Raw genomic sequence first — 24,836 nt, forward strand, 5'->3', positions numbered from 1 at the left:
AGAAGCTCAGCCCACTGTTCAGCTACACACCAGAGGAGTCTGGGTCTTTGACCTTATGTAAGCAAAGAAATACATACCAGGTGATTTTGAAATCTGTATGTCAAACCAGGTGATCAAATTCTCCTCTCATACAAGTTTTAGATGAGCAGATAGCTCCTCCACTGAATTCAGGAGGCGTTTGAGGAAAACCCAGCATTATATATTTGCATTAAATATCAAAACATATCCTAAAATACTCCTATTGACATCTGTCACTGAAACACTTCCAGTGTTGACTTCTCAAGAACACTGGAATGATTAACAAAAACTCTTACCAATCAATATCAACAACAAAAAACAGAAATAAAAATTAAAAACAAAAATAAGCTTATTCTCTTTGTTAAATTCCTGTCAGCCACTTGAAATCTTATCAGTTCCATGAAAATAAGAACTTGGCACATTTTTGTTGTATGCCATTTATAAACACTTGCTTTTATCTAGAACATTTATTGCATATCAGAAATTCACTTGGCTAGAATACTTTTGTTTAGTAGAAAAAACTGCCTTCCAGTTATAGCTATGAAGCTCCACACAGTTCAGTAAATGAATTCTCCTGGTATTTCCTGCAGTAATGGTTCCTCAAATTTGAATCGTTTGGAAATGGCTTTCTGCTCAGTTACTTTTTCCGTTTCTGACTGCCTACATTGTCCCAGTGTGTATGAAGCCACTACAATTAGTTCTTCTGTCACTATTGATTCTTGCTCTCCAGTCTTCTCAGCATCTACTGATTGTTCAGAGGCAGAATCTGCATCTTTCTGGATGGTATCACTGATCTCCCCTTCTGTACTCTTATTCCAGGCCCTGCAAGCAGGATTATCACTTTGTTCTAACCATGGATGTTTAAGACATTCTTCAGCAGTTGCCCGGTCCCTGCAGAGGAAGGAAAGTATTAAAATAAATGTCCAAATGAGTACAAAATTCAGAACCTTGCAGAAGAGATCCCCAAAAATTATTCCAAGGATATGATTGTATTCAAGACAGATAAAATTGTAAATAAAAAAAAGGTACTAACAGCTATCTTTCACCAAAAAAAAGACCACAAGTTCAAGTAGATGAACTCCTAGCATTTAAAATAAAGGAATTCATAGATCCCTAAATACGAGTTTACACTTCCATGGTGCCAACCAACTTTTGAAGTTTATACTTTTTATATACAGAATAATTATCCAACTTTTATGTTCTTCAAGTATTCCCATAGACAAGCAGTAGGCAATTTCAATAGCTGACATGTCCCATGAAGAACTGGTAAAGTTCCACAGAAAACACCTGTTCTGTTTGGGAAGCTGGAATTTCCATTTGGTGCCCATTAAGAAAAGTGTACTAATGAACCAGAAAAGGCAAGGTTCTCTACCAACCCATTCAAAGCCCAGTTCATTTAAAAGACTTCAGCAAAGTACCTGCAAGAAGAATGGGTGTAACTGTTCACCACTACAAACTACAGTTCATACACAGTTTTCTGAAAGCAATTTGAGTTTTAATTACTAACACTTGGACATCATTTGGAATATATAAGCTTGGATGGAAATGGGGGAATTCTCATATACATAAAAAGTAATAGCACAATGAAATCAAAGTCCCCTTATACTTTACAAATGAAAACACTAGCACTTGCTACATCTAAAATTAACTCAGCCTGACATATTAGCACAATATACAATTGTGTATTTTACTTACTCGGGTTTCTTAACCAGCAGAGTTTTGATGAAGTCCACAGCAGACTCTGATACAAGGTCAAAGTCCTCTCCAGAGTAACTTACGTTCATTTGAGATATATTTAAGAATGTTTCTTGTTTATCATCCCCCAAGAAAGGCGATATCCCTGTTAGCATAACATATGCCAGTACTCCAATGCTCCTAAATTAAAAAACAACAGTTTTTTAGTTAGCCTTTTTTTCTTAAAAGCAAACAAAAAAATCCCCAAAGAACAACCCTTTTCAGTAAAGTTATGATGACCATTAATTTGTTCAACTTACCACATATCAGTTGCTGTACTGATTGGGTCATAACTCAGAATTTCAGGAGCTATTCAGAGGGGAAAAAAAAGTGGGTTTTGTCATATGCAGACATTACATTAGAGCTAAAAAATGCGATAATGGTCATGTGGTAAAATTTAAGTAATTTGAAGCATGACAGTCTTTTGAAATCAAGATACTTTTATTCAGAGTATTTAAGTGGCTTCTATCATTCAGTGGTTTTAAGTGTAAAAAAAATGTTTTCCCTTTATTGTCATCTTCAGAAGCCAGGCCAATCCCCTTCCCAGTTAAGGAATCTGTATACAAGTTTCTTGCAGACAAAACAGAAATAGCCAACATTGCATATTTCAGCACTGTAACTCCTAACTATGAAGATATACCACACAACATAAAGATATTTTCAAGTATATCTTCAAGGCCTGGAGTGGTTTGGACTTAAAAAAAAAAAAAACAAACAAAAAAACCCCAAGAAAAACCTACACTGACTAAAATATTGTATTCAGAGACTCAATAGGTGAATTTAAACTTTTAATCCAAGTAATACTTGTTATCACTGCTGGCAAGAATCATCTAAAGTGTGTCTTCATCTTTAACATAAGCACACAATCATAGTTCACTAGACTGGCAAGACTTGCCAGTTCTACCTTTGGCAGCAGTAGCACCTCCAAAGTCATAACGCGATCTTGCGACACAGCTGGGGTGACACGCTCCAAATTCTCCTTCCACTCCCCAGAAGCCAGGACTATTCATCACTCCTATGGTAATAACTTACCTACATATTCTGGAGTTCCCATGATTTCTCTTAGTTCTTCACTGCTCTTCATTATTCTGGAAAGGCCAAAATCTACTATCTTAACATCTCCCAGAGGAGACTTACTGGTTAGCAGAATATTTTGGGGCTGAAAAACAAGAGGAGGAGACTTTTGGGATCACTCAAAACTAATGTCTATGACATATTGCATAATTTTAGATCATGAGCAGCAATACTGCCTCCTGTAACAAGTATGATACCCTGGATCATTTATGTATTTCCCCCAAGGTGATTTTGAAGAGATACATAGGCTAAAAAGGAGTGGCAGGATTTTCAATTCAGAATTAAGAACCAAACCTTTGTTAGCTTAGAGCACATTGGAATTACATGCCAATAGCAAATAGTCATTCAACAATACATTGTAAGTACCTCCACACTTGCACCTCTAGTCCTTATCACCTTTTTAACTCCTCTTCGTTCTTCCATTCTTCCAAGAGATGGTATAAAATACCTCCCTTTGAAGAATGTCCAAAAACACCCAATCACTTTAAAAACTCTGAACACCCAAAACTGTTTTGACTACACCTGTTTAAAGGTCTGTTGCAACCAACCTGAATCCTGTTCAAAGTACAAACAACTGTATTACAGAATACTAACTGGAGAACAATTTAAAAAAATGTAGCAGCCTGAAAAACAGGTTTTTAAGAGCATCACCTTTGGATAAACTTGTTTGCACTGACGTCACTAGATCCTGGCTGTCTTCCTTCAAAGTACCTTTGTGGTCATTAAGAAGTTCCTGACTATTTTAAATGCTAGCTCAATTTAAAAAAGAAAAAATTTTGCAACTGAACCATATTGTTGCCAAGGAAAAAAAAAAAAAAAAAAAAAAAAGGTTTGACTTTCCCCACCCCCATACCAGTGATCACACCAGGTTTTATCATTAACTTCTCCAAATGATAGTGCTGAGAATTGACACTGCATTCATGTTTCTAGTGAGCACAAGTTCCATGAAAGTGCAGAAGTCTTGATTGGGAACCTGGATCATCTTGCATCAGGGTGGTTGAAAAGGGAGGAGGACAAAAGAGTAAGAACAGCAAAGCAACCACTGATTTATAATCCAGCTGGAGTAACACCAACGTTTACACTTCTTCCCTAGAAGCTGCTCTGTCCTCCATCCCCAGAGTCATTCATGAGGACATGCTCCCACATGAACAGCCTTGCTTGTGAATACAGAAATAAACCTGGGCAAGAACATTTTAAAAAACTTAGGCCAGTTCTCCTCACTGCAAGACCCGAATATAGCCAAGTATTTTGATTCCTGTGGAGTTAAACTGCTATTTGAAACTAACTCCATTATGTTGTCAATTTATTTCCTGTTTGTAAACCTACATATTAAGAATAGCTCTTTTTAAATTTTCTTTACAAATTGGGATCTGGTGGCTATACAAAGGCTTTTGGAGCTGCACATTCCCACATTCTTTATAGTTCCAGATTTGTTATTCTCTATTTGTATTAGAAAAGCAAACATCCAAAAAAGCTGACCATGCCTCCCTCATTAGCCTCTCAGATGTTATTGCCAGTGAGAAATTTAGTTATGTTGTGAAGGGTCAAACTGAGAAAAGTATTTGTTCTCCATATTTAAATGAGGAAAAGCTTTTAATGGAAAACTTTTGTGAAACCCTTCACCCCTGTATTTTAACATTTTAGTAGATAAAGCAGTTGCCAGAAGTAGTTTCTGTTGTCTTTTTTTTCCTTAATCTTATTATGCAAAACACACCTATACAGAAAAACACCTATCTACAGTATGAATTGAGTCATACCTCTGAATCAATTCTTAATGAAATACCAGTAATTTTCTTATTTTAAGGAATCATTATGAGATTCTTGTGAAGTGCCAGCCTAAACACCAGCATGAAACCTTAAAGAAGCCATAGCTTTGAACTCACCATAGTTTTCAGCTTGACACCATTACTCAAAGTTTCAGAAAAGGAAGATCATTTCCTCACATCTGTAATACTGCTTCTCTTTTGGTTTTACTCTGCTAGAATACATCCACGTTTGCCTAAAGCCAGTCAGCCCACAAAGGCAGGAGATGCCGGCTCGAGGCTCTCCCGGTGGCCATTCTAAAAAGGGCCTTTCGCTTTTACCCCAAGCACTACTGAAATTATTGATGAAAACCATCAAATGGCAATGTCTGAAAACTTCCCTCTCTACTGCAGCAAGGCTTAAAGGTTCCACATTTAGATCCTCTTATTTCTTGTATCTTTAGTTGGTTCGAAGAAGATACATAAAGACTAAGGAGACATAATAAAGGTCAGGTTTTTAAGCTAATCAATGCCTCCCCTTACCAGCAATAGTCACAGGTTATCTAATTACATAATATTCAAAAAACCTCAGATCCTTAGAAGAAAAGACAGGAATTATCCCAGAAAATGGTCAGGAACAGGAAAAACGGACTAGCTGAGATACCCTAGCTGCATTACATCTAAAGATACTAAACTGGGCTGATTCTAAAAACAGTAAAGGACCCCCATATCTTCTTCCTCAGCACCCACACTCACTTAAATTCTCTTCCATTCCCAACTACCTTAAGCTTTTACCAAACACCAATTCAAGATTAGGTCAAACAGCAAATGAGAACACATAGAAAGGAGACTTCCCTTACTCTGCAGCTTTTAAGCACTATTAAGAGGAGATGAAAGACTCCTGACTACAATCTGTGCACACCCTGCAAATTAAATAGCATCAACACAATACTGTCAAGTGATAATTAATTTGCACTTGGTAGCGTTGTATCTGCTCTTCATCCAAGTCTAAACTAGGCTACATAATTGTGTTTTGCTATTAAAAAAAAGGACACATCTCAACCACCTTTCAGTAGAACCATGCTTTTGGAAAGAAATGATCAAGCAACAACCTTGCTAAGCCACATCAAAATATCCCATTTCTTTCTGCAGTGTTTAGTCTCAGGAAAAATCTTGTATCTACTCAGAGGGCAAACAGAAGCTAAAGCAAGGTAGCTGTCAGTGTCATAGATCTGGTTCTTTAGATTTATAACACAAATATTCAGCTGACAATTACATACAGACAACCATGGGGGTTTAAATTCTTCTGTGTGTAGAATTCAACTTTTTCTGAAGGTGCAACACATGGAAAATTGGATGGATCTTTCCAAAGGAAATTGTAACAGACAAATTAAATGGTAATCTTTAGAGACACAAAGGTGAAACTAATAGCACCAAAAACCCATTTTGGCAAGAATTTATAAACTTTGCTATTGGCAAACACCTTGCTAGCAAGAGTAAGCATACAGAAACCTTCCAAACGTCATCACAAACAAAGTAGTTAATAAATTCCAGGGTGCTTTAAGCCGCAAGTTAAAGCAGCATGAGACACATGATACAACAGATGATGAGAACTGTGGGTTAGCAAATATGCAGCCAAAGCAAGCACCCAACTTTCTGAGTTGTGTCACAAATGGGCCTTTTTAAAAAGTCTCGCAAGGCACGTGGGTCAATTAATCTTTGCAAGTCATGGTTTTTAATTCTACCATTTCCATCATTTTTATTTGCCAATACTCTGAAAGACTTCCATAAACCTTATTTTGCAAAAGACTGATAGTTTTATATATCATGAAAGTCATCACACTTGCAAGTAGGACTCCAATGAAACACATATTGCACACTGCAGTAATGTATAAACATGTTAATTAACCTCAATCACTGGACAATTTCCTCTGCTAATGAAGTTCTGTAAGGCAGCAAAACAATGCTGGATTTTTCAGTGAGAACTGCATGGGCTCCATGTTAGAGCATAAGTTTTCTGACCAGTTGGAAAGTTTTTATATAAGTTTTTTATGAATTTCTTTTCTGGCCAAGATCTGTAATCAACATCCCAAGTCTACTTTTGCAAGTAAGTATTGTAGTCATATAAAACAATATCGTGATGATGTGTCATCATCACATTTCCAGTTACAGATATTCAGCTGATGATGCTAAGAAACACCACAACTTTAACTACAAACATGTACAAATATATACTGTCCACAAAAGACATCTAATTTTACACACTTTGCTTCAAGGAAATTCAATGGCCAACCATTGAGACACTGAGTATCTTTTTTAAGCATACTGGAACTTTGAGGAATTCTAATTGCTTCTTTTCAGTCTTTCTGAACACTTATTCTCAAATCACTAGCTAAAAATGTTTCACTATTTCTTTTAGTACAATTATTAATATTCTGTGTGTATGACTAAATCAAAATTTTAAATAATTCCACGTATAATTTGAATAAGTGTTTGGAAAACCAGGCAGGTGACATAATTGTGTGCCAATATGGCTCATCTGCTTTAGCTGATGAATGGTTCACGACGGGCTAAGTTATATATTAAGTACATACAGTCTGATACTGGAATCTACTGGTAGGTTGATAATAGTGCCAAAATACAGCTAAGCATAAGTAAGGATCTCAGCAACAGAAACTAACATGCTTACAATATACTTAGTAAATATGAGAATAGGATATGTAAAAAGAATTTAAAAAAACGTAATGCAAGTTGCTTTATAGACTGTCTTGAAACTGCCTTGAACTTAAACTAGTTCAACCTCATAATGAAATACATTTGCATCTTCCCTATGAGTGCATGGATAGAAGCTAAAGAAATAACTGGAGTTTGCTGCACATAGGACAGGATAGTTCCCTGGATCCCTGTTACAACTCCCTTCTTGACCATAAGATTTCATATGATGGCAACTGTCCTTTTCCCTTGATTTGGGTCAAAACTGTTTTTCACTAAAAAAAAATACTTGTTTCAGTAAATCACAATGATTTATATACCAAAAGGGTGTCAGCCAACTGTTTGGCAGCAAATGACAGACATTAAATTAGGTTTCACAGTAACTGGGAAAAAAGGAAGAAAATGCCATGAATGTATCTAACACATGAATTTACCAGTGCTGTTTGAACATTTCATTCTGAAACATTACACTTTATCCCACCAGTGTCACTACCACCCTTCTTCATTAAAACTCAAGTCAATACAAAAAAAACCAGCTGGTTATCAATGGCCATATAATACATAGACATTTTTACAGCAATGTAGAAATGAGTCGGGTCTCACCCAAAGCACTCATTTGCAATTTAAAGTGCAAGGCAAATTGACTTTTGAATTGATTACATTTCACTTAATAAAATAAAGTTTATATTTAATATAATCATAGAAACCCCCTGAAAGGCTTGCAAACCTGGTGACTACACTATCCCAAAAGTTTAATTTTATCATTCAAGGTATAATTAGGTACAATTGTGCTAATTACAAATTGCCATTATTATGACATATTACCAGCAAGAAAGTCAACAGATGAGAAATCAATAAGAAAAATACAGCACAATCTTACCTTTAAGTCAAGATGAACAACATTGTTTCTGTGCAAGAATGAAACTCCTTCTAATATCTGCTTCATAAGTCGCTTCACATCTTTTTCTTTGAAGGCCTCCTCCCTTTCAGCCACACACTGGTCAAAGATTTCACCTCCAGCAGCACTGTGGAACAGTAGGAATATCGTTAGTTCAAAGATTAAATTATAGCACCCATTTGGCCCTACTGACACTGTTTTTTCTGTATAGGCAATATCAGCAGGAGATATAATCCAATTGTGATATTTTCAGTTATTAGACATTTGCCAAGGTTTTACAGCCGTGGAATCTTTTTCTGCAGTATGGTAGCTTTGGAGAGAGGCAAAGACATTAGTCATTTAGGTTAGAGAATATGAATAGTACAGGAATTTTGGGGACTACTTTTGAAACATTACTGACTTTGTCTTCAGATGAATGACGCAATTGTTGAGGCAAAAGATGTGCATTTTGCCATTCCTATGAAACTACGTGGAAATTCGGTGAAGGCAAATCTTTGCAAACATAGAGCAAAGCAGCCCCACCTCCCATCTTCCTCAAAACACTTTGCACATACCCCAAAGAATAAATGTAAAGTCTGCAACTGAACTATTTATGAAGTCTCTGGTATACAGGGATGCATTAAGTTTCTAAACTTCTTTAATCTAAAAATAGCTCTGAAGATTTTAGCTCTCAGCTTGCATCCTCTTTTGTTTATATATGTTTAAACACATAACAGAATAACAAAAAATATAAAAATAACTAGATATGAATGAATGTTTTTTAAGTATTTTGAAGCCACATGCAGTACCAGCTCTGTATAGCAATGGCTCTAAACAACTAAAGGTGTTCTACCATATAACCCTGTAGTATCAAATGCAAAATAAACTGAACAGAAGCTCCAGCTTAAAACAAGAACGGGCATAAGAATGTTAGAATGGGGCCACTTTGCATACAGATTGTTGAACTCCTACTATGAAATCAGCACATACACCCTTTGTTCTGCATTAAATTCTATAATCACCCCTTAGGGAAAGGTGGTGAAATCCTCAAGGGCAGAATCCTCTCCAGTTACACCAAACCGTGACATGCAAAAATGACTTTTCACAAGCATTAATTTTTACTGATGCATTCCCATCTACTCTGCCTTTGCTTGCATTTTTCTGATGAATTGTACTGCCTGGGCTATCCCAAAGACAGCCAGGCACATTCAACATGAATGTAACAGGAAATGGGAGTTTTACAAAAATGGTGCATTTCAACTGTGTACCCCCAGAAAAAGAACACTGAAATATACTCAGATTTCATTTTGCCTATACTAGCTTTGTTGCTACAATCCTAGCACTTTCAAAAGCCTTATGGAAAAGAAAAAGTTTTTTGCCCTGCAAGGTATTCTCATCTCTATTATTTTAAATTTTCCCTGCAGATGGTCTTACAAAAAAAAAAAAAAAAAAAAAAAAAAAAAAAAAAAAAAAAAAAAAAAAAATTTAAAAGAAGGTAAAATCCTAACCTTTTCTATAGAGTTTTACACTTCTGTTCTACATGCTGCCTCACTGGTACAGCAATACAATTTGATTTATTAAACTAAGATTTTCTTTCAAAAAAACTGTCTATGAAATATTTATTTTTCTTCATTATGCATCAGATGATAGAGCTCAAGAATAAGTTTTTCAAAGGAATATTATTACTATCATTTCTTTTGAAAAATTTCATATGCCTGACACTATTACATCCTTCTTCAGTCCATTTTTATTTAATTCATAGAAATAGTAATATTTCAGCTTTGAATAGGATTCAAATATTAATGACATTTTTAAAATGAACATTGGCTAGTGTATTCTAATATCCTAAACCAAATTGCTTGAAAAAGCAACATCAGTTGGCTTTTCCAGATAGAAATAGAAAAAGATCTACTGCAAGCCATAAATTAAACTTTCTGCCTTAAGAATGCCATAATATGTTACTTGAAGAGTGATTTAATTCTTTGTAGCAGTGAATTATAATGCACATACAGAGATAAGATCTACTACCACAATTACTAACACAGTATCTTTTATAGCAATAACCTTGGGATTTTGCTGGTAAAGCTGTGCTACTTCAAATAAGGAAAAAAAAATACTTCTGCTGCTTAATTCTGTGAAATTGGATTTATACCCAAAACATGGGATCACACTTTACATTTAACAGACCCAACTGAAAACACAGTAAAAATTGAGGGTGGGGGGGTCCTTATAAAGCCCTGCTTGCTATATGTCGACTTGGTAGGCATCTGTTACAATTTGTTTATTAGTGTAACTTAATTAAAACTGAGGTAGACACCAATGCTAAAATGTAAGCTACCTAAAATTTTAATATTACATTTAAAGAACTCTGAATTATAGATGTTAAAAGTCAAGGCAATAAAAGTTGAAGCACTGTCCCATCAGTGAAATCAAGAGACAGTGCTACCAATGTGAGAGTAGAAAACCCTTGATCCAGAAACTTTATTAAAAAAAAAAAAAAAAAAAAATTAACTCCCTCCCTCTGCTTCTGAAGATGCCTGGGTTCATCAGCATTTTTAAGAGTGAGACATGCAAATACTGCCCACACATACGCACACCCACTTCATAACTTATGAGACACTGCCATTCTCAGCTGCCATAGACATCTGGCTTAACAAAACAGTTTCACATGGGAAGGCGACTTCACATGCAACGTTTTTGTTTTTTGATCTTCACTTTGCTATTTAGGATGCTGATGGAACAACTTCTGGACGATTAAGTCTGTCCAAAGACTACCACATTCAAACAAGTAACCAGTAACCCTTTACAAGAACACATGGAAATTTGATACTGCAAGACCGTTTTGTGTATTGTTGCTGTGGAGTGAACTTAATGGATTCCCTCAAGCAAAACAGGGAGCTGTGAGCCAAGCCGGTCACAAGCGACTGGAAGCACAATCTCAAAATGAACTCCAAAAAGATCCTCCTGCACACCTATTCCAAGTTTTGGCAAGCTCCTTAACAACACTTTCGACTCAGCTATTTTGTATTCCCCAGCCAGATTTCAGGGGTAAAAAAAAAAAAAAAATCTAACCCTAGAAGGGTTCAAGATACCTGCTATGAAAGTATCATAGGCATGTCACTGTTATGACTTCTGTACACATGCAGACCAGGAGTTCTCTGGTGTTAACAGTATTTACCCATTTTTCATTAAACTGTAGTTTTTCTAACTGTCATTATGAAATAACTCAGCAAATGACTGGGCCAGTTAGAAAATGTTCTTAGGGGATAAAAGCAAAGAAATATCCTTAGGACAACAATTTTTTTATGAAAACAAGACATCTTAATCTGAAAAAAATTGATAAGGACATATTTAATGGCAAAACATTTTGAAATCCAGTGTTACTTAGAATGCATTAATTCTCTAGTATACCTTCCCTTAGCTAAGTGTATAAAAAAAATGTGAGACAAGGCTTTCTGAACTTGAAAGCCACAGCAACCATAATTCTTTAGCTATTTTAATTTACTTATGAAAATACTGTCATGCCATTAATTTCTCTTGTTTCAAGTGAAATCCAACTGCTTTTCATCAGTGAAAAGCATGCTAACATTCTATTACTACTTAGCACCATAAATGAGCTAAAAGCCATTTGGAAGTCTAGAAAACTAATCTTTGTTACAATTATGTTGACTTTAGATTAAATGGAGACTACTTATCTTCCTTGAAATATATCTTAACAATGAATTGTATGAAATTCAGCATCAAACTTGTTTCAAGTACACTTACCAGACACTAACACAGTCATTTAACTTATCAGAAAAAAGATTGAACAAACCTATTTCAGGGCACCTGAAGAAATGAACCATTCCCCCAGCTTTAATAGATCAGACATTAAGTTAGTGTTCTGAAGGATGCAGAAGTACAAATCACCAGAGTACAGACATATAGACCACTTCCTAAAATACACTTGATTTCAATGCCAAGTCATTTAGTCCGCAATGGACAAAAATTTGCTTCCTGAATCTTCAACTCTGTCAAAAGTCTTTCTTGAAGGTGTTATCTTTGCAAGATAATAGCAAGTCACCTACTTTCTGTACATGGAGCTTGCAGTACAAGCTGTTCACACCACAGTGGTTGTAACACGACTGGCAAAGGTTCATTCTCACTGCTGCTGACAGCCATACCTCTTTCCTAGGCATCCACTGAATAGTAATTTACACTTACAGGTCATTTTTCCAGTAGAAGGCAATGCAATGTACCAATGTCTCCAAAGCCTGAGAAAACTGTAAATCCATATCTGACGAGATGACATGGGAAGAGAAACATCTAAACACATAAAATTGTAGATACTAGTCTTAAAAGTTCTCAGACAAATGCTTTTTTTTTTTTTTCTTCATCTTTCCAATCAGGCAGCCCAAGAACTGAATGAAACACAAATGGAGGTAAGTCAGACCATTCAAGAAGTTTACCCCTAAAATATTTTTAGACCTCCAGTCTTGATTTGAATCTGCTAACTAGACTCTGCTTGCTACTCAAATAGCCAAGACGCAAACATTGGAGCAGCAGTTATTTGTGATTACAGTGGGTTTGCTTCAAGTTCTGTCTGTTGAATCCCATGCCAAACGGATCACTTACTGCCAACACACTCTTCTTATTTTAATGAGTCACACTTCCAGTAAGTAGGAAAATAAGTTATGTCAAAGACTATATAATCCATTAATATTAGTGGACATATAAGTCCATCACATTATCCAGGTCCAAATAACTGTATCTGAAAAAACACTTTATCCAGCATATCAAATAAATACTAGCTGTGTCTTCAAGATGATAAAGACAACTTCTTCCTCTTTTTAAAGCAAGCATAACAACAGTCTTACACAAGGCTCTGGCTTAGTTCAGAGGCTCTCCATAACAAAATATTAATGATGAAGATTTTTGAAGCTCCACTTACAGGTTTCTATACATTTGATGACTAATTATCCACTATCATCTATCCCTTCCACAGATGTGTAAAAACATGGTGATGAACACTTATAAAAAAGATGGGTCCTTAAACATCGGATGCTCTACTGTTCTTTCTTTTAAAAGAAATTGGAAGATGACAGGTAGGTTGCATACAGGTATCAAGCCAAAGAGTTACCAAACTTGCTTTTTTCTTTTTATATCTGATACGTCAAGTTTTCCAGACTGTATCTCTACCTTCTTCAGCAAAATTCCAGGTTCTTTTCATTCAATTGTCAGGGAAATACAAAAACATAACTGACCCACAGATTAATTCCAGGCTTTCTGTTACCCCTTCAACTCTGATTTAAATACCCTGATTGATGTCTTATGACAACAAACCAAAGCCAGAGACTCTTGTGAGGGTGGATGCAGACAGCCTCAATTTGCTATGCTACAGCTGAAGCCACCACTGTAATGCCTCCTTGCTTCCCACTACTAAACACTTGATACTGACATAGCCAATTTTAAGTTCGTTTTTGGTCAAAAATTGATAGTGCTTGAAAGACAATCCTCCATGTAACATTAATAATTCTCTTCCTGAAAGCAAAACATCTCCTGAAGGCAAAACCCTCAGCCCTTATAACATATTCAACATCAAGACAAGAAATTTCAAAATCTTAGCAGATGAAGTTAGTGGCCAAGATTAAGTATTTATTTTACTTCTTCAGGAGATAAAGATCTGCCACAGACCATCAAGCTTAATAGAAACTGAAATGCCCTAGAGAAACTTGCAGCCTAGGTATGTTCTTTAATCTTCTGCATACAGAATGTCAGAAATTCACTAACATTCATACCTGCTTTGTTGCAACATGTCTTTGGAACACGTTGACATTAAAGCAGCATCCAGACATACTTGCTGAAGTCAGGGAAAGACTGTTTTTGTAATTTACAACTCCAGCACACAGCCATTTATGTGAAACAAGGTATGACTGTTTGATGCATATAAATCCAATAATTTCGGCAATTACTTAACAACCTAGTTAATATTTCAGATTTAAAGAGTTTTGCAACTGTAAGGAAATCGAGTTCTAAAAGAAAACTAGGGATTTTGCATTGAAATGATCTAAAACCTCATTGCTCATTTAGATTCCACTGCTCATATTAAATTCTATGGGATCTAGAAAATGAAACTGTATTTGAGTTTCCATTTCTGCTAGTGTTTAAAGGGGGTACTTATGAGTCTTCAGTAGCAGCAGTTAAAATCCCAGAAGCTCTGTCGCACCTCTGTATTATAAAAGATACTTGAATATTTTACATACTATGACTTCATTAAGGGCACAATGAAGTTTAAAAAAGTGTATTTAAAAAGGAATTTTGCCTTAGGAGACATGGTCTCATTCCATTTCACTGAACTTTAAGATACAGTTTCTTTCGATTTCTAAACAAGATGTGATTGGGACACAAGATTTCTCACCATTTCTTTTTACTATCAAGTAAAAGAAGAGCTGCACAAACTAGATTTATCTTAACAGATGATAAGTCACTTCTGAACTACTGAGCCTCACTGTTCCTCTCCTAATTATTTAAAATCCATAGAGCTTAACAAGAATTTGGAGTTCAAGAGCAACAAGCATTTGAGTGAATCTTGGAAGCTAGCTAGATGCCTTACTATCTAAAGCCACTGGCATATGAGACGAACAGCCACAGCAGCTGCAGGAATACCCATCTGGACAAACTCAAGTGGAGAAAACCACACAGACAAAGGCAGAGTCAAGTGTCCTTTGAAAGAAACGATTCCAAATCTCAATCCTCCTCCTTTCTTCCCCCTAGAAGATACTGTTTTAGCAAGTTTTCTATTGTAGAGGGTTTTAATAGCTTCTTTTTTGCAATCATGTTGCTTTCACTACCTTTTCTGTAACTGGCAAAAAACCACAGCAGATTTCATCCCATTTTTGCCATTGTCAATGAAATAAACTTTGGTTTTTGAACAGATACTCACTGTTTCTTTCCTCTTCCCCTTTTACATGTAGGGAGTGTACAGAGATCATATTTAATTAAAGATGCTTTAACTACAAAAATGACAGTTCAGCTTTGAAAAATACTACATAATTGGAGAAATTTGTTATAATCTTGTAATCATCATTTTCTTAGCAATTCTTGAAGTTAAGCAAGCGTAACAGGCAACCAATAAAAACTTTTACATTATTCACATTGATACACAGTATTTTTACATTATTATTTTTAAGCAAATACTGCACAAAGTTATTCAGGAATTATTACTAATACTTACTATTCCAGGACTAAAATCATCTCTGTTGCAGTTTCATAAACTTCATGCAAGTTAATGACCCAAAGGTTGCATTGTGCCAGCTCAAGGACTGCAATTTCGTGGATTATTTCCATCCGACAGTCTTGGCCCTTTCTTCTTTTTCTCATGAATTTTGCTGCAAACTCTTTTTCAGTGTCTTTCTGGATACACTTCTTCACCACTGCAAATTTTCCCCTGAAATTAAATAAGAGTTTAGTTTTACATGCCTTAATGACAACTTTAGCACTGCCTTTATATATTAATGTTTCAGGAGACTTGAACCAACTCATTACTAATGGGTGCATCAAAAATGCAATCTGAATTTAGGAAGATGCCTTGCTGAGTGATGATCCCTATGTTCAAAACACTCCAGCCCAAAATGTAAATAATCTCTGTGAAACATAAGGAATTTAAAAAATACCAATCAATTCAAACAACATGGTTTTCAAAAATACAGAACAAACACTCTGTGCTGGTTGCCAAGATTACATTATCCTCAAAACTTCAATTAAAAAAGGTGGCAAAATCAAAATGTGCAAATGTGCAATTTATGCTTTCTCTGACTACCTCACAGTAACCCACTTATAGTTTTCTGAAGTATCCCACCATATCCAAGGTAACAGCACTCTTGCTGAATCCTGCTCCATTTGCCATGCAATATCCATACTCTGCATTTTTCAAGATGGCACTTTGTATTTTCACCATGTCATGTCTCAAATGATGATAACAGCTGGAGTTTTTTGGTTAACAGTTCTCAAAACTCCCTACTTACACAGTGAGACTAAGGAACACAGATAATTTAAATACAATGAAGCAGCTTGATTACCATCAAGCTCTGAAGCATGATTTTGGCAGCAATGCCAAGTGAATGGGCGCACTGGGAGCAGAGAGCTGAGCACGGTGCTCAGCCCACATTAATGAGCGTCACCTGGGCAGAGCACACACCTGATGATGCACCAGCCCGGCTCAAACCACACTGCAGCGCTTGTGTCACACCACTTCCCCCACAGCACTCTGGCACGAGCAGCTGCTCTTAACTTCCCTGCAAGAGTCCCACACCACCTGCTCCACTCGGTTCCATTCACACTGTGCTGATTTTTAGACTGAAAAGGTATTTTAATTAATACCTCTCACTAATGCAATGATGAATTCTCATACTTTGAAGTATAGTAATCTTACTTTAGCTCTTAACATACAGGTCTAATGATCATCAAAACTACCTTTTTTATTTATATGTAAACACTTTCTTATAAAGCTGCAGGAATAGCTTTGAGATTTTTATTTTGGTTCTTTACTTACTGTAGGGCTGCTGAAACCAAAATAATAGTTCTCTTCTATTTTTGAATACAATTACTATGCGTTTTGCCTCTCCCATCTCCAAGCTGAAGTTCACAGAATTAACTACTTCAGGTCCTGTCAAAGTTGTCACTCTCCCAGCCTATTGGCAGAAGACTGCCATCCCATAAACTACAACTGCTGAACAAAGCTGTGGTGAACTTGCGTTTAATAAGCATTTGTTTCAAAATCACACAGTCTAAATGAATCAAGTCAAATAAGTATCCACAAAGTGGGTATTTGCTAGGCAATCTCAATAAAATAATTGGACTTGTAACCACTGATACAACCACAGTTATTCCTCTAGGAATAATATTTTGCATAAGCACATTATCTACAGCACAACGTGTATTAAGACTAGATCACAGCAGAGTCCAGATGTCTGATGAAGGTAGACAAAGAAAGAATATGCTTTCAATGTCTTGAATCTAACTTTTTGGGAAAATGTTCTTAATTACTAATACTTACTTGAAGACAAAACTATTGAGGTTTGTAAATGCATGAAGATAATTTTGTAGCATGAAATTTACGTACAATAGAAAGCTATGCATTTATCGTAAGTGTGAAGACACTTGTTGAAGTTCTTAGCACCAAAGATTTCTTTTCTTTTCTCAAGAAAAGAAATCAACTGGTGAGTATGTTGTCAAAAAACAACATATAAAAACAAATTGAGAAGCCCTTTAACAGCAAGTTATATAAATACCTGATAGATGCTAAGTCTTACACCAATAAATCTAGGTCCCTGTCTGGGTTCAGCCTTCTCTGTTTCCCTTATATAGTCTCTGAACGCACTGCGTAATTCCTCTCGAGCGTTGCCTCAGTGCGGCCAAATACTTCTACTTCTAGCACTAGGAAGGACCTAGAGAAAGTGACTTAGAAAAGTTTGAAATCTCTATAATACAGCTTTCAAGCACTGTTCTGTTTTGAATTACATACAAAATCTATCTGGAAAGAAGTTAATTAGCCCAATGAGTACCGACGTTGCCGATTCACCGTGCATTAGTCACCATGGAAATGAAACAGTGTTCATGGAGCAGCAAGAAACGGCAAGAGCCACCACCGTGTGTGGCCACGTATGTCCTGTTTAGCTGAGCTGGCCAGAAGCCTGATAGGTGACGTCATTCCAAGGACAGGTTACACGGGAGTTCAGCCAGCTGACAAATACTAATTCCAAATTGTTTTAGACCAAGAATCCTGCCCAGATTCCTTATGGTTATGCCTATAATTAGAGCTAATGTAACTACTGCCTGTTGGAACTCATCTTTTCTGAATATGATCCCCAAAAAGATCAAACTTGACAAACCTGATGTTTATAACCAGTAGAATTAATTACTGTGCAGTGATCTAGACTCATGTCTGAGAAAATTTCAGAGCTAAGATCCAAACATGGTTAAGCCAATAGATAAATTTTAAAGAATTTCTTTTTGATTGAGACAGAATAGTAGATAAGACAGATATAAACAAGCATTCTTATGAAGTATACAATGCAGACACTTCAACTTCGCTTTTCTTAAAATCCTGCCTTTCAGAACTTATTATAAAGAAGTATATAAAACAGTCACATCATTGCTACTTTAGTATATTGAGAAGAGCTAGCAGTGAGAACATTGCATGGAAGGAAGAACAATTTTGAGCTGAGAATCTTAATGAGTATTTGTCAAGTTGAAAACAGACTACCAGACATCCAACCACAAATAAAAATGCTTTTTGGAGGCAGACAAGAATAGGAAACTCTAAGTAGTTCTCAGTCCTCACAAGAGTCTCATTCAAGAATTATGATTTAAGATAAATCTTATCTGACTACAAAGAAGCTCAATGTCACCTTTTTAGATTGCCAACAGAATTTGCATTGTTCCATTAGACACACATTATAGCTCAAAGGAAAAATGTCAAATCACAAATCAAATGTGAAATCAGATGAACAGGAACATTTATGTCACACCAATTAATTTTTGTTGTCCTAAGTTCAGAACAACAGAGAACTAACCTTACTAATTTATTTATAATATATAAAAATAACTAAGCTTAACTAATAATTTTAAAATAACTAACCTTATTTTTAAAGTGACCTATAAAATACTGTCATTGTAACAAATGCAGGAATAACTTCCTCCTGTGAAGATATTTACTTTTTATAAAGTTCATAAAAAACCTTTTCTGAGACACACAATACTATATGCAGTTTATTATGCAATTCATATCAAATATTTTTTTCTAAAGTGTGGCTTTTTTCTCTAACAATTGGATTTCCAAACAACATAGTGTAGGGATTCCATTTCTGGTGTTCATGAATAATTTACTCACATAAATTTATTCTCAAATGGCAAAACCAACTACTTGCAACTCTTAATTTTCACCTCTTTTCCACTTTTGCTTAGTTCCACAGCTATTTCACCCCAGCTGTGCGACCGCAGAGAGCAGCTGAGGACAGCAGTGTCATGGCACAAAACGGTACAAGTGTCATGTAATGCTAAGACACACATTACTGAAAGCTACCTGAGAAATAAAAGTTCATGCCAGAGTTGTTATTTTTTTTGGGGAAAAAAAAATATCCAAGACATGCATTATCTGCACATGAAACTACAGCCGCATCACGAGTCAGGAACAAAGAATATTTCACACTCCTCAGATGATTACAATATTTCTTGTTCTTACCTTTGGGTGGAGAATGAGCATGTAAGTTTTAATAAAAAACTGGGAGTGAGGGAAAACTGAATTGCACTGGACATATTTATTTACATGTGTGCACACATTTTGCTGGAAGATAATTTTATTGTGGATCCATCATTTAAGGTGACTGTTACCTTCCAGAAGAAAGACAGACTAATCAACTTATACTTTCTTCTAACCCAGCTCTAGAATCAAAAGTATTATTTTCTGTACACAAATGATGACTTACAATAGGCACACAGCTTGTTTCACATAAAAAAAAGGGAGTGCAACTGTAGTAATACTTTGTTTGCAATTAGGAGGTTTTTTTCTCAAGGAAAACAAGCAAAGCAACTAAATATAATTATAGTAGACTCCTTAAGGAAGCTCTTGGCAGTAAAAAATGTATTGTTCCCCATTTTACAGCACAATTATGGCTTAAGCAGAAATGGTAAGCGGAAGAGTTAAGCAATGGTGTCTTGTCCTCTGCAAAGGTTACGCTTCTTCAAACTAACCTAACTCAAGCTAGCACTGTCTGAAAACATTTAAATCTCAGTGAGGTGATGAAAAGTGGCACCCTTAAAACAATCACCAGAAATAAGTTTTATTTCAAACCTCATGCAACTGCAGATTTCAGTGAAAATATTGTGATTTTTAGGACAGTAAAATTATTAAGGCTGTGAATACTGGACCAAAATGTCATCTATTAAATAATTTCACTTAAAAGCTTTCATTTCCATGGCATCCTAAGGAACTTGCAATAATTTCCTTTCTTGAGTGGCTATTATAATGAAGGTTTTGATATTTTTCCCAAGTGAACCTGGCTTTCCCAACAGCTGTGTTTTAACAAACTTGCAAATGCCTGTTCAGCTACTGACCGAGGCAGCACCTTCTGAAGCACATAGCTCTACATTCTGAAAGCAGTTTTTCCTCCTGTGAGCAGAACTAATGAAGCCTGACTTCCCACGGGTTTGCACCCAAGTTCCTCCTAGGTTCACCCATGCCTTTCAGGACTGCTTCCCTCAGGACTTTTGCTCCCTAATGTGCCACCTGTACAGCTCTTCCCAGCATTACCAGAACTACAAAGCCTTAACATTTTGCCATGTTCTACTTTCTTCCCGCCTCCTCCAAACGCAGAGGACCAGAGAACAGAAAACAGAGACTCCAAGTGCCCAGAGAAGTTCAACATACACGTGTTGACTGACAGAATGGGAGGCCAAAGACCGCACAAACCTGCTGAGCTCCTGCAGCAGCCCTTATCTCAGCAAAGGTGATAAACCTATTGCTTCTTTCTCTGTGTTCTCAGTTTTAAAGACAATCCATAAGAATGTTATTCTCAAACCCACCTAATGTTCAGCTTATCAACTGTTTCTCTAATTCTGGAGAATGGGATGGACAAATAGAGTGTGTAAACTTTTTTCTGCCAAATCTTAATGCTAAAATAGATTATGTTGTGTGCACAAGGACTGCTTTTCACCCGAGACAAAAACCTGCCATACCTGGGTGCTGATTTGTTCTTTGTAAAGATAAACTCTACCCATAAAGAGAGAATTACACAATTTATGAACATATAAAAGTGAAACAACTTGTGTTAATAAATTATCAATAGAATTAGAGTTATAAGTGGCAGAGAGACTTTCCATCTACGTTTTGTCCCAGAGTTGGAAAAAAACAGTCTTTAATGGGAGTATTTGAGCTGTACATGCATTCAAATGTAGAAATTTTTACATTCTAAAAGAAAAGGTAGTGAAAATACTTGTGAAGTTGAGGAGAGATAGTATGAACCAAAAATATGCGCAACTGTTGCTCAAAACCAAGACAAACACTTAGAACCGCCACTTAACTAATTTTAACTACAGGTGCAAAATCACAGCCTTCATGAGAAGGCCATCTTTAAAGTATTCAAAAAAATATTCCACATAAAAATCCATGCTTTGATTAACTTGCTTAAACTCACACTAAGACTTGCAGCAGTACTTAATTCCTGTTCTTAGTGTAAAGCAAATAATCTCAGTTGAACTTTTTTTGTTCCAGAAGGCACCTTCATTTATTCTATGCTCTGATTAGGGCAATGGTATCACCTGACTCTGAGGGAAATGCTCATTCCATGGAAGAAGTACAAAATATTTTCTGAGCTTCAAATAAAAAAAACCCAAAACAAACCAAAACAGCAGTGATACCAGGACATTCTGTGCTACACTGCTGCTATGCATTTTGGACTGTTTCTTAGAATTTAGGCTGATCTGTAGCCTGCATTTAGTTAGCTTCAGTTTCCAGGCTTTGGACACTGTGGTCACAACAATCTACAAAAAGCTTTCTCATTCCATGGGATGTTTCTCCCACCTGCTTACCGTGTGAATGCTTTAGACCACTATGTTTAAACAGGTATTATTCTACTGGTACATCAGAATTACTAAGTGAGCATTAAGCCAACACCTGGGCAACCTAAATATTTGTTAGAGGTACCTACAGCAGCTACATTTGCCTTGAAACTCCTCCTTAGCTCCAAAGGAGTTGGTTTTGCCACTGTATAAACTGAGTTAAACAGTGAGCAAAACTTGCAATAGAACACATGTTGAAGAGGATATATTTCCATATATCCTGTAGTATTTAATCTATTTTTTTTTTATCGGAACACTCTTTGGATGAAGCACATGTAATTCTAAGAATACTATCATTCTTTAATAAGAAGTGAAAGAATTTCAGACAAAAATATTCGTTAAATGGTGCTGAAATTCCATATATTATGTAGTTCCCAAGATGCAAAAACCTTTTAATGAGACTTTTTGACCTCAACCTCGCTTTAGACCAGTCAGGTGTTGAAATTGTACGTGGAGTAAACATTACACGTGGAATCACTTCCAAACCCAAGATTTTAACCAGCTTTAACTCCTTGGAAAGTTCCACCATTAGATTACTCTCAAGCATATACTACCCTAAATGAGTGCAAAATTGTTTTCCCACGTCACAGCTTACAAAGCTCGAGGAAATAATAAATAATAATAATAATATATATATATATTTAAAAAAAAAAGGGGGGGGGGGGTTGGCAGGTTTTTTTCTCCAATGTAAATCTAGAGCAACACCCACTACTCCACACGGGCTCCCAGGGAACCACAGCATCTTCCCAGCCAGATCCGCACGGCTGGGGAGCCGAGGATCACTTCTTCAGCAGGAGGGACAGACAGCTGCGAGGTACAGCTGTCTCCCAGCACGCTGTTCCAGGCGAGCCCAGGCCAGGGGCCCGCCCTGGGAGCGGACCCGGGGCGCGGAGCTCACCGCCGGACACCGCCGGACACCACCAGTACTGGCGGCCGCGGCTCTTTCCTGGCAGGGACCCCCAGCCATGGAGCGCCACAACCCCCGGCCCCGCTCCTTCCCCCGCCGCCCGGCGCAGCGGAGGCAGCGCTCACCTGCCGAGCTCCCGGCCGGGGCTGAGGCTGTACCGCTCCTGGAAGGGCTCCGTGCGGATGGGCGTGCGGATCTCCGCCAGGAGCCCGCCCCGCCGCCGGGATCGCCCGGCCGCCGGCTGAGGCGGCGGTGGTGGTGGCGGCCGGTCACCGCGGGAACGACCGGGCGGCGGCTTCTCGTCGGGGCTCATGGCGCGGGGCTGCTCCCTGGGCAGGGGGACGGCTTCTCCTCCTTCCCCTGTTGTCTGTTCCCGGTGCCCGTTCCCGGTGCCGTTCCCGGTGTCCGGCCCGGCCCGCGCTCCCTGCGCGCTCGCGGAGGCTGCGGGCAGCACGCGCCGGCCGGGGGGGCGGGGTGTAGCAGCGAGGCCCCGCCCCCCGCGCGCCTCACCTTGGCGGGCCCGCCTGAGGGAGCGAGGGAGGGAGGGAGGGACGGCGGGCAGCGCCACCTGGCGGTAATGTCGCCCTTCCGTTCCAACGAGGTTTAAATAAAACCCCGTAAAGCCGAGTTTGTGTCTTTGTAACTTGGATATCTTCGTGTCACTGCAGCTGGAGGATCCTCCTCCCTCTATTCGGTCACACCTGGAGCACTGTATCCAGTTCTGGGCTCCTCAGGACAAGAGAGATGAGGAGCTACCAAAGAGGGTCTAGTGCAGGTTGACAAAGATGATCAGGGGCCAGGAATATCTCTGTTATGAGGAGAGTCTCCAGAGCTGGGCCTATTTACTCCAGAGAGGAGAAGAGAGAGAGGGGATCTATTCAGTACACACAAATATAACAGAAGTGGGTGTCAAGAGGATGGTGCCAGAGTCTTTTCAGGGGTCCCCAGTGACAAGATGTGGAGCAAGGGTCACAAACTAAAACTCAAGAAGTTCCACTTCAACATGAGGAAGAAGTTCTTTACACTGAGGGTGGCAGAGAACTGGAACAGGCAGCCCAGGAATGTCGTGGAGTCTCCTTCTCTGGAGACATTCAAACCCTGGATGCATTCTTGTGTAACCTGCTGCAGCTGACCCTGCCTTGGCCATCTCCAGATGTCCCTTCCAGCCCCAAGGATTCTGTGATCCCCCAGCCCAGCCCTCACTCTGGGCACTCTGGTGTGCCTCGAGGGGCAGCAGGGAGGGAGCCTGAAGTCTGGGGTGAACCCACTGGAGGGCATTGGCCATGTGGGGCATCCAGGCTCAGGACACTGGGAAGCAAGGCTGACACAGGGCAGGGAGAAAAGGGGCAGCAGCAGCTCTTCATGGGGCAAATGCACCTGGCCCACCTGATGAAGCCTCCATCCCTGTGGTGTCTGAGGCACAAGCCTCAATTAAGCCTTTCCCACAGCCGGGGCGTGGGCAGCGCCTCTCCTCCACACATGCCTGAGATCCAGGTGTCTCTGAGGTGTGCAGGAATTGCCTCCTAGTCATCGGTTTGTGCAGGCTGGTGGGAATTGCCTCATGGATCTGGCATGAGGCTAACTGGAAAAGGCTTGAGAAAAGCATGTGCTCACTGTCTCAATTACCTCATGTACATGTTAAAGAGACCTGTTCCACATGGCTGCCATTTATCAAGGCACTTCTGTGCCATTTGTCTCTTTTAAGGGCATGTAACCTCCTGCCAACATCCAGAGCACAGAGGAGAAAAGACTATTGAGGAAACAGGCCAACATATAGGAAAGTATTCAGTCCAAACCCGGGTCAGTGATCTAGGATGGGGGTACAATTGCTGACAAGGCATTGTGCTGGAATTCTCTCACTCACTGCCAGATCTGATTTGTAGAAAAAAGTAGAATCATAGAATGCTTTGGATTGGAAGAGACCTTAAAGATCACCTAGTTCCGACCCCCTGTCATGGGCAGGGACACCTCCCACTAGGCCAGGTTGCTCAGAGCCCCACCCATCCTGGCCTTGAACACTGCCAGGGATGGGACATCCACAGCTTTTCTGGGCAACCTGTTCCAGTGTCTCACCACCCTCAGAGTAAATAATTTCTTCGTAATATCCTATGTAAACATCCTTTTCAGTTTAAAACTATTCCCTCTTTCTTGTCATGTGACTGTCACTACACCTCCT

The 24,836-nt window shown here is 38.2% G+C and overlaps 1 protein-coding gene across 1 annotated transcript; it reads right to left on the reverse strand.

The window, feature by feature from the left end:
- On the reverse strand, window positions 1-22,973 carry STK17A (serine/threonine kinase 17a; the record flags this gene model as incomplete). Its single annotated transcript, XM_083859254.1, has 7 exons — window positions 1-909; window positions 1,714-1,893; window positions 2,013-2,061; window positions 2,785-2,911; window positions 8,161-8,305; window positions 15,371-15,583; window positions 22,786-22,973. 7 exons carry the CDS (start codon window positions 22,971-22,973, stop codon window positions 576-578), a joined length of 1,236 nt encoding a protein of 411 aa, XP_083715380.1. The 3' UTR covers window positions 1-575.
- Window positions 22,974-24,836: the final 1,863 nt, after the last annotated feature.

The sequence above is a fragment of the Zosterops lateralis genome, assembly GCF_965231275.1.
Source record: "Zosterops lateralis genome assembly, chromosome: 1".
Classification (NCBI taxonomy): domain Eukaryota; kingdom Metazoa; phylum Chordata; class Aves; order Passeriformes; family Zosteropidae; genus Zosterops; species Zosterops lateralis.